Source organism: Petromyzon marinus, chromosome 10 (assembly GCF_048934315.1).
Source record: "Petromyzon marinus isolate PM22_M1 ecotype Great Lakes invasive population chromosome 10, UKy_Petmar_22M1.pri1.0, whole genome shotgun sequence".
Taxonomy (NCBI): Eukaryota; Metazoa; Chordata; class Hyperoartia; order Petromyzontiformes; family Petromyzontidae; genus Petromyzon; species Petromyzon marinus.
The window spans coordinates 4105240-4119072 of NC_133676.1; the positions used below are offsets into that span (position 1 = coordinate 4105240).

At 58.0% G+C, this 13833-nt stretch overlaps 1 protein-coding gene across 2 annotated transcripts in view; it reads left to right on the forward strand.

The window, feature by feature from the left end:
• The first annotated feature begins 5403 nt into the window (after positions 1-5403).
• LOC116941081 (integrin beta-3-like) overlaps positions 5404-13833 on the forward strand; it is a 30340-nt gene continuing 21910 nt past the window's right edge. The window contains exons 1-4 of one of the 2 annotated variants that reach the window (XM_032951698.2): positions 5404-6307; positions 10016-10119; positions 11694-11922; positions 12419-12668. In XM_032951698.2, the coding sequence (XP_032807589.2) occupies positions 6244-6307; positions 10016-10119; positions 11694-11922; positions 12419-12668 (647 nt within the window). In that variant the 5' untranslated portion in view covers positions 5404-6243. Of the gene's footprint in view, positions 6308-6367; positions 8853-10015; positions 10120-11693; positions 11923-12418; positions 12669-13833 lie in introns of those variants that run through there. The other variant, XM_032951697.2, reaches the window with a different exon arrangement.

The window sequence follows — 13833 nt, forward strand, 5'->3', positions numbered from 1 at the left end:
ATGCCTTCCGGTGACCTGCCCGTACGTATATTGAACTTCGCACGTGCTCTGCCTCGGCCCACTTCCACTTTATTGGCGGTCGTCGCGATGTCTCCAACGTGGGTGCGTTCTCAGTTCCCCGTCTTCCGCTTCCTGTCGCCGTTATTCCAAGGGGGCGCCTCCGTTCAGCATTCCGCGGCGGATCGCGTTGTCGCTCTGAACCCCTCTCGCCGCGCCACTCCGCGTTCCTGTGGCGGGGGCGCCCCCTGGAGACGAGAGGCATAACTGCACGCAGCTTTGTTTCATTTGAGACCGTTACCCCCTGGAGAGTCAAAGCCATGGGCCCATGTTGCTTCAAATAGCAGCAGCAGCAGGAGAACAGGCTGTATGGACGGCTTCGTCCCTGTTAAGAATCATCAGCAGGGTAGACACATCGATGCCTCTCGTTTGTCTTGTGTCTACGGCAGCAGGGGGAGGTTTTTCGTTTCTGCCTCGAGCGCGTGCGGTGAGAACCGCGTGCGGTGCCTGAAGACGAAGCAACAGCCCTGGCCTCTCGTTGCTGCCTCGACGACGGTGGCGGTCGCTTTAAACAACCGCGTCACAACCACCACAACCACAGCACCACGTGGACGAGGAGGAGGAGGAGGGTGGTGGCGTGTGGGCGATTTTTCCTCGAAAAACGGAGCGATCAGGCACTCTTCCACCGAGCTGCGAATGCGATGGTGAAGTGGAAGCCATCGGGCGCACATCACTCACGACTGCCCAATCAATACAACCACGCGCACTCTGGTGGAACTAGCAGACTACTCCACTCAGCTACCCCAATACAACCACGCACACTCTGGTGGAACTAGCAGACTACTCCACTCAGCTACCCCAGTACAACCACGTGCACTTTGATGGAACAAGCAGACTACTCCACTCAGCTACCCCAGTACAACCACGTGCACTTTGATGGAACAAGCAGACTACTCCACTCAGCTACCCCAATACAACCACGCACACTCTGGTGGAACTAGCAGACTACTCCACTCAGCTACCCAAATACAACCACGTGCACTCTGGTGGAACTAGCAGACTACTCCACTCAGCTACCCCAGTACAACCACGCACACTCTGGTGGAACTAGCAGACTACTCCACTCAGCTACCCCAGTACAACCACGCGCACTCTGGTGGAACTAACAGACTACTCCACTCAGCTACCCCAGTACAACCACGCGCACTCTGGTGGAACTAGCAGCCTACTCCACTCAGCTACCCCAATACAACCACGCGCACTCTGGTGGAACTAGCAGACTACTCCACTCAGCTACCCCAATACAACCACGCACACTCTGGTGGAACTAGCAGACTACTCCATTCAGCTACCCCAGTACAACCACGCGCACTCTGGTGGAACTAGCAGACTACTCCACTCAGCTACCCCAGTACAACCACGCGCACTCTGGTGGAACTAGCAGACTACTCCACTCAGCTACCCCAGTACAACCACGCGCACTCTGGTGGAACTAGCAGACTACTCCACTCAGCTACCCCAGTACAACCACGCACACTCTGGTGGAACTAGCAGACTACTCCACTCAGCTACCCAAATACAACCACGCGCACTCTGGTGGAACTAGCAGACTACTCCACTCAGCTACCCCAGTACAACCACGTGCACTTTGGTGGAACTAGCAGACTACTCCACTCAGCTACCCCAGTACAACCACGCACACTCTGGTGGAACTAGCAGACTACTCCACTCAGCTACCCCAATACAACCACGCGCACTTTGGTGGAACTAGCAGACTACTCCACTCAGCTACCCCAGTACAACCACGCACACTCTGGTGGAACTAGCAGACTACTCCACTCAGCTACCCCAATACAACCACGCACACTCTGGTGGAACTAGCAGACTACTCCACTCAGCTACCCCAGTACAACCACGCACACTCTGGTGGAACTAGCAGACTACTCCACTCAGCTACCCCAGTACAACCACGCACACTCTGGTGGAACTAGCAGACTACCCCACTCAGCTACCCCAGTACAACCACGCACACTCTGGTGGAACTAGCAGACTACTCCACTCAGCTACCCCAGTACAACCACGCACACTCTGGTGGAACTAGCAGACTACTCCACTCAGCTACCCCAATACAACCACGCACACTCTGGTGGAACTAGCAGACTACTCCACTCAGCTACCCCAGTACAACCACACGCACTCTGGTGGAACTAGCAGACTACTCCACTCAGCTACCCCAGTACAACCACGTGCACTCTGGTGGAACTAGCAGACTACTCCACTCAGCTACCCCAGTACAACCACGCACACTCTGGTGGAACTAGCAGACTACCCCACTCAGCTACCCCAGTACAACCACGTGCACTTTGGTGGAACTAGCAGACTACTCCACTCAGCTACCCCAGTACAACCACGTGCACTCTGGTGGAACGAGCGTTCGACTCCACTCAGCTACCTCAAACGCCATGTGAAAATAACAAGGAAGCCGCGTGCGCGTATTATTACTCTCGGAGCTGCCATCACCCCATGCACGCCCCGCGCGTTTAATAATTAAAATGATATCATCACTCCTGACGCATTTGCCTTCCGTTTCCAATCGCCCCGCGAGGGTGGAGTTGGGGGGGGGGTGCTTTGTGATCCGTGTGCCGAGAATATCTCAGAGATTTAATTGACGGGGTTTGCTCAACTTGCCAATCACGTGGGTGGGGGTAGGGGGGGGTGGTCGCGTTGGGGAGGGGGGGGTCATTGACTGCGAGGTGGCGGGGACGTTTATCCTCGCGTGCCGTCGTTACTGGTGGGGGGGGGGTGAGGGGTGAGGGGGGTTGGGGGGTTGGGGGGATGGGGGTGGGTGGGGGTAGGGGATTGGGGGTGGGGAGGTTTGGAGTGGGTGGGGGGGGTTGGGTGGTTGAGGGGGGTTGGGTGGGGGGGTTGGGAGTGGGTGGGGGGGGTGGGGGTTTGGGGGGTGGGGAGGGGTTGGGGGAGTGGGGGGTGGAGATTCATCACCGCGGCTCCGGCGTTTGCGCCCCCTGCCACTGGAGGACGACTCCGCAGCAGCCGCAGCGGCGTCCTCCTGCAGGGGTCCTCCTGCAGGGGGCCTCCTGCAGGGGGCCTCCTGCAGGGGGCCTCCTGCCCGGGGTCCTCCTGCCCGGCGTCCTCCTGCCCGGCGTCCTCCTGCAGGGGGCCTCCTGCCCGGCGTCCTCCTGCCCGGGGTCCTCCTGCCCGGCGTCCTCCTGCCCGGGGTCCTCCTGCCCGGGGTCCTCCTGCCCGGGGTCCTCCTGCCCGGGGTCCTCCTGCCCGGGGTCCTCCATCCCGGCTTCCTCCTGCCCGGGGTCCTCCTGCCCGGGGTCCTCCTGCCCGGGGTCTTCCTGCCCGGGGTCCTCCTGCAGGGGGCCTCCTGCAGGGGTCCTCCTGCCCGGGGTCCTCCTGCAGGGGGCCTCCTGCAGGGGCCTCCTGCAGGGGGCCTCCTGCCCGGGGTCCTCCTGCCCGGGGTCCTCCTGCCCGGGGTCCTCCTGCCCGGGGTCCTCCTGCAGGGGTCCTCCTGCAGGGATCCTCCTGCAGGGGTCCTCCTGCCCGGGGTCCTCCTGCAGGGGGCCTCCTGCAAGGGCCTCCTGCAGGGGGCCTCCTGCCCGGGGTCCTCCTGCAGGGGTCCTCCTGCCCGGGGTCCTCCTGCCCGGGGTCCTCCTGCAGGGGTCCTCCTGCCCGGGGTCCTCCTGCAGGGGGCCTCCTGCCCGGGGTCCTCCTGCAGGGGGCCTCCTGCCCGGCGTCCTCCTGCCCGGCGTCCTCCTGCCCGGGGTCCTCCTGCCCGGCGTCCTCCTTCCCGGGATCCTCCTGCCCGGGGTCCTCCTGCCCGGGATCCTCCTGCCCGGGATCCTCCTGCCCGGGATCCTCCTGCCCGGGGTCCTCCTGCCCGGGATCCTCCTGCCCGGCGTCCTCCTGCCCGGGGTCCTCCTGCCCGGCGTCCTCCTGCCCGGCGTCCTCCTGCCCGGGATCCTCCTGCCCGGGATCCTCCTGCCCGGGATCCTCCTGCCCGGGATCCTCCTGCACGGGATCCTCCTGCCCGGGATCCTCCTGCACGGGATCCTCCTGCCCGGGGTCCTCCTGCCCAGGGTCCTCCTGCCCGGCGTCCTCCTGCCCGGGATCCTCCTGCCCGGGGTCCTCCTGCCCGGGATCCTCCTGCCCAGGATCCTCCTGCCCGGAGTCCTCCTGCCCGGGGTCCTCCTGCCCGGCGTCCTCCTGCCCGGGGTCCTCCTGCCCGGGATCCTCCTGCCCGGGATCCTCCTGCCCGGGATCCTCCTGCCCGGGGTCCTCCTGCCCGGCGTCCTCCTGCCCGGGGTCCTCCTGCCCGGCGTCCTCCTGCCCGGGGTCCTCCTGCCCGGCGTCCTCCTGCCCGGGGTCCTCCTGCCCGGCGTCCTCCTGCCCGGGGTCCTCCTGCCCGGGGTCCTCCTGCCCGGGGTCCTCCTGCCCGGCGTCCTCCTGCCCGGGATCCTCCTGCCCGGGGTCCTCCTGCCCGGGGTCCTCCTGCCCGGCGTCCTCCTGCACGGGGTCCTCCTGCCCGGCGTCCTCCTGCCCGGGGTCCTCCTGCCCGGGGTCCTCCTGCCCGGGGTCCTCCTGCCCGGCGTCCTCCTGCCCGGGGTCCTCCTGCCCGGGGTCCTCCTGCCCGGCGTCCTCCTGCCCGGCGTCCTCCTGCCCGGTGTCCTCCTGCCCGGGGTCCTCCTGCCCGGCGTCCTCCTGCCCGGCGTCCTCCTGCCCGGGGTCCTCCTGCCCGGGGTCCTCCTGCCCGGCGTCCTCCTGCCCGGGGTCCTCCTGCCCGGCGTCCTCCTGCCCGGGGTCCTCCTGCCCGGGGTCCTCCTGCCCGGCGTCCTCCTGCTCGGGGTCCTCCTGCCCGGGGTCCTCCTGCCCGGGGTCCTCCTGCCCGGGGTCCTCCTGCCCGGGGTCCTCCTGCCCGGGGTCCTCCTGCCCGGCGTCCTCCTGCCCGGGGTCCTCCTGCCCGGCGTCCTCCTGCCCGGGGTCCTCCTGCCCGGGGTTCTCCTGCCCGGCGTCCTCCTGCGCGGGGTGGCGAGCGAGATCGGTGCCAAAGCACTGGCCAGAAAAGCCGCTCAATTGACCCTCAAAGTAGCAATGAGAATGAATAAGCTCCTCTCGAATTATTCGAATAAAAAAACTTGTCCTTTGTATCCGTTGCGTTCGGAATGTATTCATTGATCTTATATATAGATTATCCATTTGGATATCCACTGTTGCAAGAAAGGTGCAATTCACTGCCGTTGCTTATGTCAGTACTGTAATATTGCAATGTTGTTGGTTAGTTACCATGATGTCAATATCCTTAACCCCCACCCCCTCGTCCCCCACATTCCCCCGCTCCCCCCGCCCCCCTCCTGCCTCTGTGCACCCATCGGAATAAACGCGCACGCCACAGTGAGCCGAGCTGCTGCCAAGCGTGGAAGAGTAGACCAAACACCCTCCAGAGCGCAAGCGAGCAGGCACTTCCAGGGCTGCGCCTCTACTTGTGCGTGCTCAACTTCTTTCGCACCGTACGTCGCCACCCGTGCTAATCGGAGGCGAAACTCACCGAGGCCGCCGAGCGATTCGTCCGAGCGACGAAACGTTCGTGGCCAACGATCCGCCTAACCGGATACTCTTTTATGCAAACGGTTACCGGTTTTTTTTTTTACCGGTCGTCATTTTAACGGGTCCCGAGTGTGAAGTAGTTTGTCGTGGGGCTGCTGCTGCTGCTGTCGTCGTCGTCGTTACGAGCCGGGACACAGCTGGCGTGGGGAGTGGAGCCAGTGGGAGGAATCTGAGCCGCACATCGCCACGTGCATCGCCGCTGCGGTCGCCAGATGCGCGCGCCTGCTGCTGCTGCAGCTGCCGCCGCTGCTGCTGCACCGACACCGAACCCCGAGACCTCGCTGACGCCGATTCCCCCTCCTCCTCCCTCCTCCTATCCTCCTACTTCCATCCTTCACCCTCACTCCTCCCCGCCCCCTCTGCTTCCTCCTCCAACTCCTCTCTCTCTTTGCCTTTTCTTTCGTGAAGTTTGTCGAGCCGCCTGGTAAGGATTGCGCACAAGACGTACCCCGCTGTGTTTCACCCCCTCACGTGCGCCCGCCTCGCTCCTCTCCCCCCTTGCGCCCTCTCTTCTCGTTGATTCTCTCACACGGCGCCGAGCCTCGCTCAAGGAAGGGGAGAGAGGAAGGACGAAGGGAAGGAGGAACCGAGGGAGGCAGCGCGAGGGGCAGCCCTGCCATGTCCCCCCCCAGCCTGACATTCGTGATCCTTCACCTCCATCTGATCGCCAGGGCGCTGAGCGGTGAGTGTGGGGGGTTCGAGTCGAGGGTGGGGTTAGCGTTGGAATTCGAGTCGGGGGTGAGGGTTCTTTCTTCTGCTTTGTTCGTACGGTATTGGCGAAACAGCGGAGCGTGTTTATCACTCTGTGCGTAGACTCACACAGAGACCCATAGACTCACACAGTGACCCCGCTGACTCACACAGAGGCCCATAGACTCACAGAGACCCATAGACTCACATAGAGACCCATAGACTCATACAGTGACAAACTTACACTAATACCCGTAGATTCACACAGAGACCCCCTAGACTCACATAGAGACCCATAGACTCACATAGATACCCATAGACTCACACAGAAAACCATAGACTACTAACACATAGACTCACATAGAGAGCCATAGACTTACACAGAAACCCATATACTACTCACACAGAGACCCATAGCCTCACACAGAAACCCATAACCTCACATAGAGACCCATAGACTCACATAGAGACCCATAGACTCACACAGAAACCCATAGAATACTCACATAGAGACCCATAGACTCACATAGAGACCCATAGACTCATACAGTGACAAACTTACTCACACTAATACCCGTAGATTCACACAGAGACCCCTAGACTCACATAGAGACCCATAGACTCACATAGATACCCATAGACTCACACAGAAAACCATAGACTACTAACACAAAGACTCATAGACTCACATAGAGAGCCATAGACTTACACAGAAACCCATATACTACTCACACAGAAACCCATAACCTCACATAGAGACCCATAGACTCACATAGAGACCCATAGACTCACACAGAAACCCATAGAATACTCACATAGAGACCCATAGACTCACATAGAGACCCATAGACTCATACAGTGACAAACTTACTCACACTAATACCCGTAGATTCACACAGAGACCCCTAGACTCACATAGAGATCCATAGACTCAAACAGAAACCCATAGACTACTAACACAAAGACTCAAGGACTCGCATAGAGACCCATAGACTTACACAAAAACCCATAGACTACTCACACAGAGATCCATAGCCTCACACAGAAACCCATAGCCTCACATAGAGACCCATAGAGTCACATAGAGACCCATAGCCTCACACAGAAACCCATAGCCTCACATAGAGACCCATAGACTCACATAGAGACCCATAGACTAACACAAAAACCCATGGACTACTCACACAGAGACGCATAGCCTCACACAGAAACCTATAGCCTCACATAGAGACCCATAGACTCACATAGAGACCCATAGTCTCACACAGAAACCCATAGCCTCACATAGAGACCCATAGACTCACATAGGAACCCATAGACTTACACAGAAACCCATAGACTACTCACATAGAGATCCATAGACTCACACAGAAACCCATAGACTACTAAAACAGACTCATAGACTCACATAGAGACTCATAGACTACTCACATAGAGACCCATAGACTTACACAGAAACCCATAGACTACTAACACAAAGACTCATAGACTCACACAGAGACCCATAGGCTTCACATAGAGACCCATAGCCTCACACATAAACTTATCCTGCACAACACAATGGTGACGCCAGTGATGGATCGCGCTTCACCGCAGTCACGACGAGGCTCTGACTCTTCATTCCCCACTTGTGCAGAAGTTACCCGCATCTCGCATGGGTTAGAGATAGAGAGAATGGGGAGGGGCGTATGGAGTGTCGCTCAGCCCAGAGCCACCACCACCGCGGCGCGTTCCACCACAAATCACTTGCGGATATACGGTTCGCCTTTTGGCGATGACCGGATGAGAGTGTTTATCCCGTCTCGGCTACGTTGAGTTGCCGGAGTCCACAGCAAGTAGGAGGAGGAAGAGGCAGGAGGAGGAGGGGGGGGGAGGCGTTCCCGCTCACGTTCTGCCCGCCGCGCACGTTGCTGGTCCCGGTTGCGAGTCGTGAAGTGGTCGCGACAAAGTCGTGAGGAATGTCCGCGACCGTCTGCCGTGATGGAAGCCACTCGGCGCGCGCACGAGCGGAGCCCCCGGCAGGGCCGTGTTTACGCACGTGGCAACGATTAGGGGCCGGGAATCCTCCAGACTCTACGTGCAGACAAGCACCACCACCACCACCGTGTCCATGACAATCGCGCTCGCGTTAGACACGCGGAGCCTGCGCGTTGAATATCCCGTCCCTTCTAGAGCCCTGGTTTGTGTCACGAAGCTAATTCGTCGTCAGCAGCAACCATCAGCAGTCATGATCTACCCACTGCTGGATGAAAACCTCTCCAAGCCGTCGTCGCCGCCGCCATCATCATCTTTCACGATCTAACGATGTGACAATCCAACTGGCTCGTGCACGCCGACGGATCTCATCGTTTAACAATCCAACTGGCTCATGCACACCAGCGGATTTCATCGTTCCATCTCCGCGGTTAATCGTCGTCTCTGCAAGCTCCACACGAGAACACGAAGCGAACTTCTCTCGTGCCCGAGCATCGGTGGCGCTGGGCCGAGTCGCAGATGGCTTCGCACTCGGCTCCCATCGTCTTCCCTCTGCGAACCAAGTCGGTGCCAGTGGGGGGCGAATGTTACATTCGACGAATTCCATTCACATCCAGTAGGACTTTGTTGGGCAACGTGACAATGCTAACTGCGTGAGTGTTTGTTGTTGTTGGTAGTGAAGCTGTGTGTGTGTGAAGCTGTGTGTGTGTGAAGCTGTGTGTGTGTGAAGCTGTGTGTGTGTGAAGCTGTGTGTGTGTGTGAAGTTGTGTGTGTGTGAAGTTGTGTGTGTGTGAAGCTGTGTGTGTGTGAAGCTGTGTGTGTGTGAAGCTGTGTGTGTGAAGCTGTGTGTGTGTGTGAAGCTGTGTGTGTGTGTGAAGTTGTGTGTGTGTGTGTGAAGCTGTGTGTGTGTGAAGCTGTGTGTGTGTGAAGCTGTGTGTGTGAAGCTGTGTGTGTGTGAAGTTGTGTGTGTGTGAAGTTGTGTGTGTGAAGCTGTGTGTGTGTGAAGCTGTGTGTGTGTGAAGCTGTGTGTGTGTGAAGCTGTGTGTGTGTGAAGCTGTGTGTGTGTGAAGTTGTGTGTGTGTGAAGTTGTGTGTGTGTGAAGCTGTGTGTGTGTGTGAAGCTGTGTGTGTGTGAAGCTGTGTGTGTGTGAAGTTGTGTGTGTGTGAAGCTGTGTGTGTGTGTGTGTGAAGCTGTGTGTGTGTGAAGTTGTGTGTGTGTTTGAAGCTGTGTGTGTGTGTGAAGCTGTGTGTGTGTGTGTGAAGCTGTGTGTGTGTGAAGTTGTGTGTGTGTTTGAAGCTGTGTGTGTGTGAAGTTGTGTGTGTGTTTGAAGCTGTGTGTGTGTGCTTGTGTGTGGGAAGCGGTATCCTAACGGTTAGCGCGTTGCGCTACAAACACCAGTGGCGATTATCTGAACCCGTCCTGGGCCTCAGTGTGAATGTGCGAACGTGTGGGGCGCGGTAGTGCAGTGGTTAGCGCACTGCACTACGCACCAGGCGACCTGAGTTCGATTCCCGCTCACGGTCAGCACGAGTGAGGATTATCTAAACCGTTCCTGGGCCTCCCCTAGGTCGACTCGGCCTCAAATGAGTACCTGGTGCGGTGTGTAAACATCGCCACTGGGGTCGTGGTGCCCTCTCGTGTGCCTTGCCGACCCGCGTAGGTGCTCGCTTACAGCGCTTGCCCCAATAGGCTATACGGGGGATCTTTGTCTTTGTGGTGGCTGCAGCTGGCGAGGGAGCAGGCGCGGGGGGGCTCTGTGCGGGGGGCGGAGCTCTGCGCTGCTCCGAATGCCTCCTCCTCCACCCATCCTGCGCCTGGTGCTCCCAGAAGGTGCCCCCACTACTCAACACACCCCCCCCCCAACCACCACCACCTACACACATCACATCCCATACAGCCCCCATCCACCCCCACGCACACACCAGGGCTGCCACGGTGGCGAGATGTTGACTACCTCGCCTGGTGTAGCGGAGGTCGTGGGTTCGATCCCGACGCCTGCTGCTGTATATTTGGAGTTTGTGTGGCTCTCTCTCCCACCGTGGTCGCGTGGACTTTTCTCCGGGACCCTCCGGGTTTTTTTCCCTCCACATTTAGACTCAATGTGTGTTTAGAAAATGTGGCTGCTATAAATGTCCACGTGATAAGCCACTTCGTTGAGCATTCATTCCTTTTTTTGGCCAGGGTCGCTTCTCAAAAAGAGCTACATTGCTCAGGTGGGCCTTACCTGGTCAACTAAAAAAATAAAACATCGTTTATAACAAACAAGAACATCGTAGTTCACATCCCCTTCATCCCCCCCCCCCCAACACCACGAAGCTACAGACCCCCTCCACATACATCATCACACCCACTTCACCCCATTCGCAACACACACTACGCCGTACACCCCCACTGCACCCCACGCCTAACACCCATCACGTCCCAGCTCGAGCTGGGACGGGGCCACGTGGCGTGACCGACGTCTTTGACAGCCGCGTGACCGCTCGGCATCTTCGTTCATTGTCACGATTCCAAAGTGACCTTTCGATGCACCGATCGCCGCTTCGTTCCTTCTCCGTTATTGGTTGCGGATTCGGACTGCTGGAGGAGGAATCCGATGAGCTATGAAGCTCTTTTTTTGGCAGATGTTCAGTCGGGGCGGGTCAGCGAGTTACAACAACAAAAAGTGCAAACGCACGATAGCAGTGCGACACAGATAACGGTAAACAAGTCTGTAAACGTAAATGTCTGCGGTACAGTATACAATATTAGCGCAAATTGCATAAGTACATCAATTCCTGTGGATTTTTCAACACTAAATGCATGCCTAAGGCATCAAAACAAGAAACAAAAACAGTCCCAGACCACACCAAGACAGAACACAGTCCCTAGAATTTGCACATTAAAATAAATCTGTCGATACACAGGTAAGGAACAATCAATTTTACTCAATTAACCGATCCCTACTCACACGACCATTGTTTAGGCATCCGATGTAATCGCCTCTTCCCCCTCCTATAGACCCCCCCCACCCACCGCCTCATCCACAGTTGTCGCGGTCACGAATCCGTGAGCGCGCATCACAGCCACCCTTTGTGCAGCGATGCCTCTCCCGATTTCACGGAGAGGCCCAGAATTGCTGGCGCGTAATGCGCGCGATTAATTCGGAGGAGGCGGAACAATGTGCCGCTCTGTAGGCCGCCAAATCATCAGGGTAGCACGGTGCCACGCGGGCTCTCTCCCTCTCTCTCTCGAGTGGATGGGTGGGTGGGGACCGGCCCTACGGTTACAATCGCGCCTCTTGCTGTCGTCTAGAAATCGTGTCTTGTGTGAATCTTCCTTCACATGGCTCACTCAACGCATTCAAACCCGAACGCTCGCGCGCCTCTCCCATCCCCCCCCCCGCCACCACCACTGCCCCCCAGGATTTTCCGGGCGGCCGCTCCCGCTGCGATCTCCAGGAGCGCCTTCTCCACTCGGGCTGCCCAGCCGATTTGGTGGAGGCCCCGAGGAGCCAGGTGCAGCTGATCCAGGCTCTGCCGCTCAGCGAGAAGCCCAGAACGGTGGAGACGGGGAAAACGCGGGAGACGAGAGAGTCGCCCTCCGGAGTGGTGCAGATTTACCCGCAGGAGGTGTCACTCTCCCTCCGGCCAGGTGCGTCGGGCGATTGGTCCTGTGGGGGGGGGGGGGGGGGGCGCTCTTCCACGCGGCTCAGCGAATAAATAAGCGACGCCGCCGATCGCAAGCAAGAGCGCGACTCGCGGGAGGAGCGTGCCAGTGGGCGATCCATCACCCGCGCCCCCGCTGTAATTTAAAGGGACGCCCTAAGGTTTGGAGTAGGGGAACAAGTTCAGGCTGTACGGATTGCCTCTCACATTCCTATTCGTTGAGCAGTGTTCCACATTGCAGCGTCCCTCGCACACTGCCATGGTAGTGCTCTGACAAAAACAAATATCCCTGCTGCCAACCATCAGCCCCTTATCCTCCCCCCCCCCCCCCTCACTGTATTCTAAACCCTCACGCCGTTGTGCGGGTCCTCATCCACGGACAACTACGTCGCAGTCCATTCACACGGTAAGTCACCGTAGCTCCTGTGGGCCCCCCTTGACCCAACGCTCAGTGCGCCCTCCTTGCCCGCGCGCGCTCGCAGGGGACCCGGCGACCGTGCGCGTGCAGGTTCGCCAGGTGGAGGACTACCCTCTCGACCTCTACTACCTGATGGATCTGTCGCTGTCCATGAAGGACGACCTGGACAACATTCGCGTGCTCGGCACACAGCTCGAGGCCGCCATGGCCCGTCTCACGAGCAAGCTCCGCCTGGGCTTCGGCTCGTTCGTGGACAAACCCGTGTCGCCCTTCACGAACACGGCACCGGCTTACCTGCGCAACCCGTGTCTCAGGTGTGGCCCTGAACATCTACCTGCCTGCCTGCCTGTCTGTCTGTCTGGTCGCCTCGAAGCATGGTTCCCCGCACAGAAGGTTAAATCCACACACGTGTGTATACACGTGTGTGTGTGTAAAGTGTATACACGCATGTGTATACACTTTACACACACGTGTAAAGTGTACACACACGTGTGTATACACGTGTGTGTACAAATTACACGTGTGTGTGTGTGTGTGCGGCAATGGAGGGCGGAAGAGCTCACAACAGCGAGCGGAGCGGCGGGCGGATAAAACGCAGCGAGTTGGCACAGCGGCAAGCAAAGGTGGTGGCTCTGCCAGGCGTCTCAGTCAGTCAACCCATGGCACCTGCGTCTGTCCCGTGACTTCCTGTCAGCAGAGCCTTCAACACTTTCACGCGGCCTTAAAGTGCACCTAGCCTGGTACAGGCTCTGTGGTGACGTCGCCTTCACTTCATGGCTATTGTTGTTGAGTTCCATTCCCGTTCATGGCTAGACATGAGCGGCCAGTGATATTTTAACCGATCGTGGAGGGTCTCACTTGGGTCGACTCGGCTTTAAAATTCACACCTTGTACGGTGTTGTAGAACAGCAATGGGGAGAAAAACTACGACCCGGGGTGAGACACTGGCCCACATCGCCACCTCGTGTGACCCTGACGGCTGTCAGAGTTTTGCTCATCATTAATAGCCCTCGCCCCCAACAGTTCGCTTGTGTATATATACGGGGGGATCTTTTGTCATCGTTTTTGTGAGATGTGGTTTATTGTTGTTTTAAAGATACATCTTCACTTAACGCAGCATAATGATGAGTAATGCACCACAACACATCAGCACAATAGGGACTCTTTCTTTTAACAAACAAGAGTTGGGATGGATGGAGTGAGTGATTCGCTGGTTGTGAGTTCTCGCTCGATACACCGATTGATGGAGACGGCTCCGTTACAATTTATTTTCTCTCAAAACATCGTCATCATCATCATCATCATACCCGGTATCGATGTGTTGAACGATGTTTGCTTTTATCATCATCATCATCACCACACGACAGTGGTGACTATGCACGTGGCCTTTAATCCAGCACTGATGGGTGGTGGATCGAACGGATGTTGCAAAACCCCCTTCCCGTGGGTGTCGAGGTCCCATACCCTGGCTCACCAGGA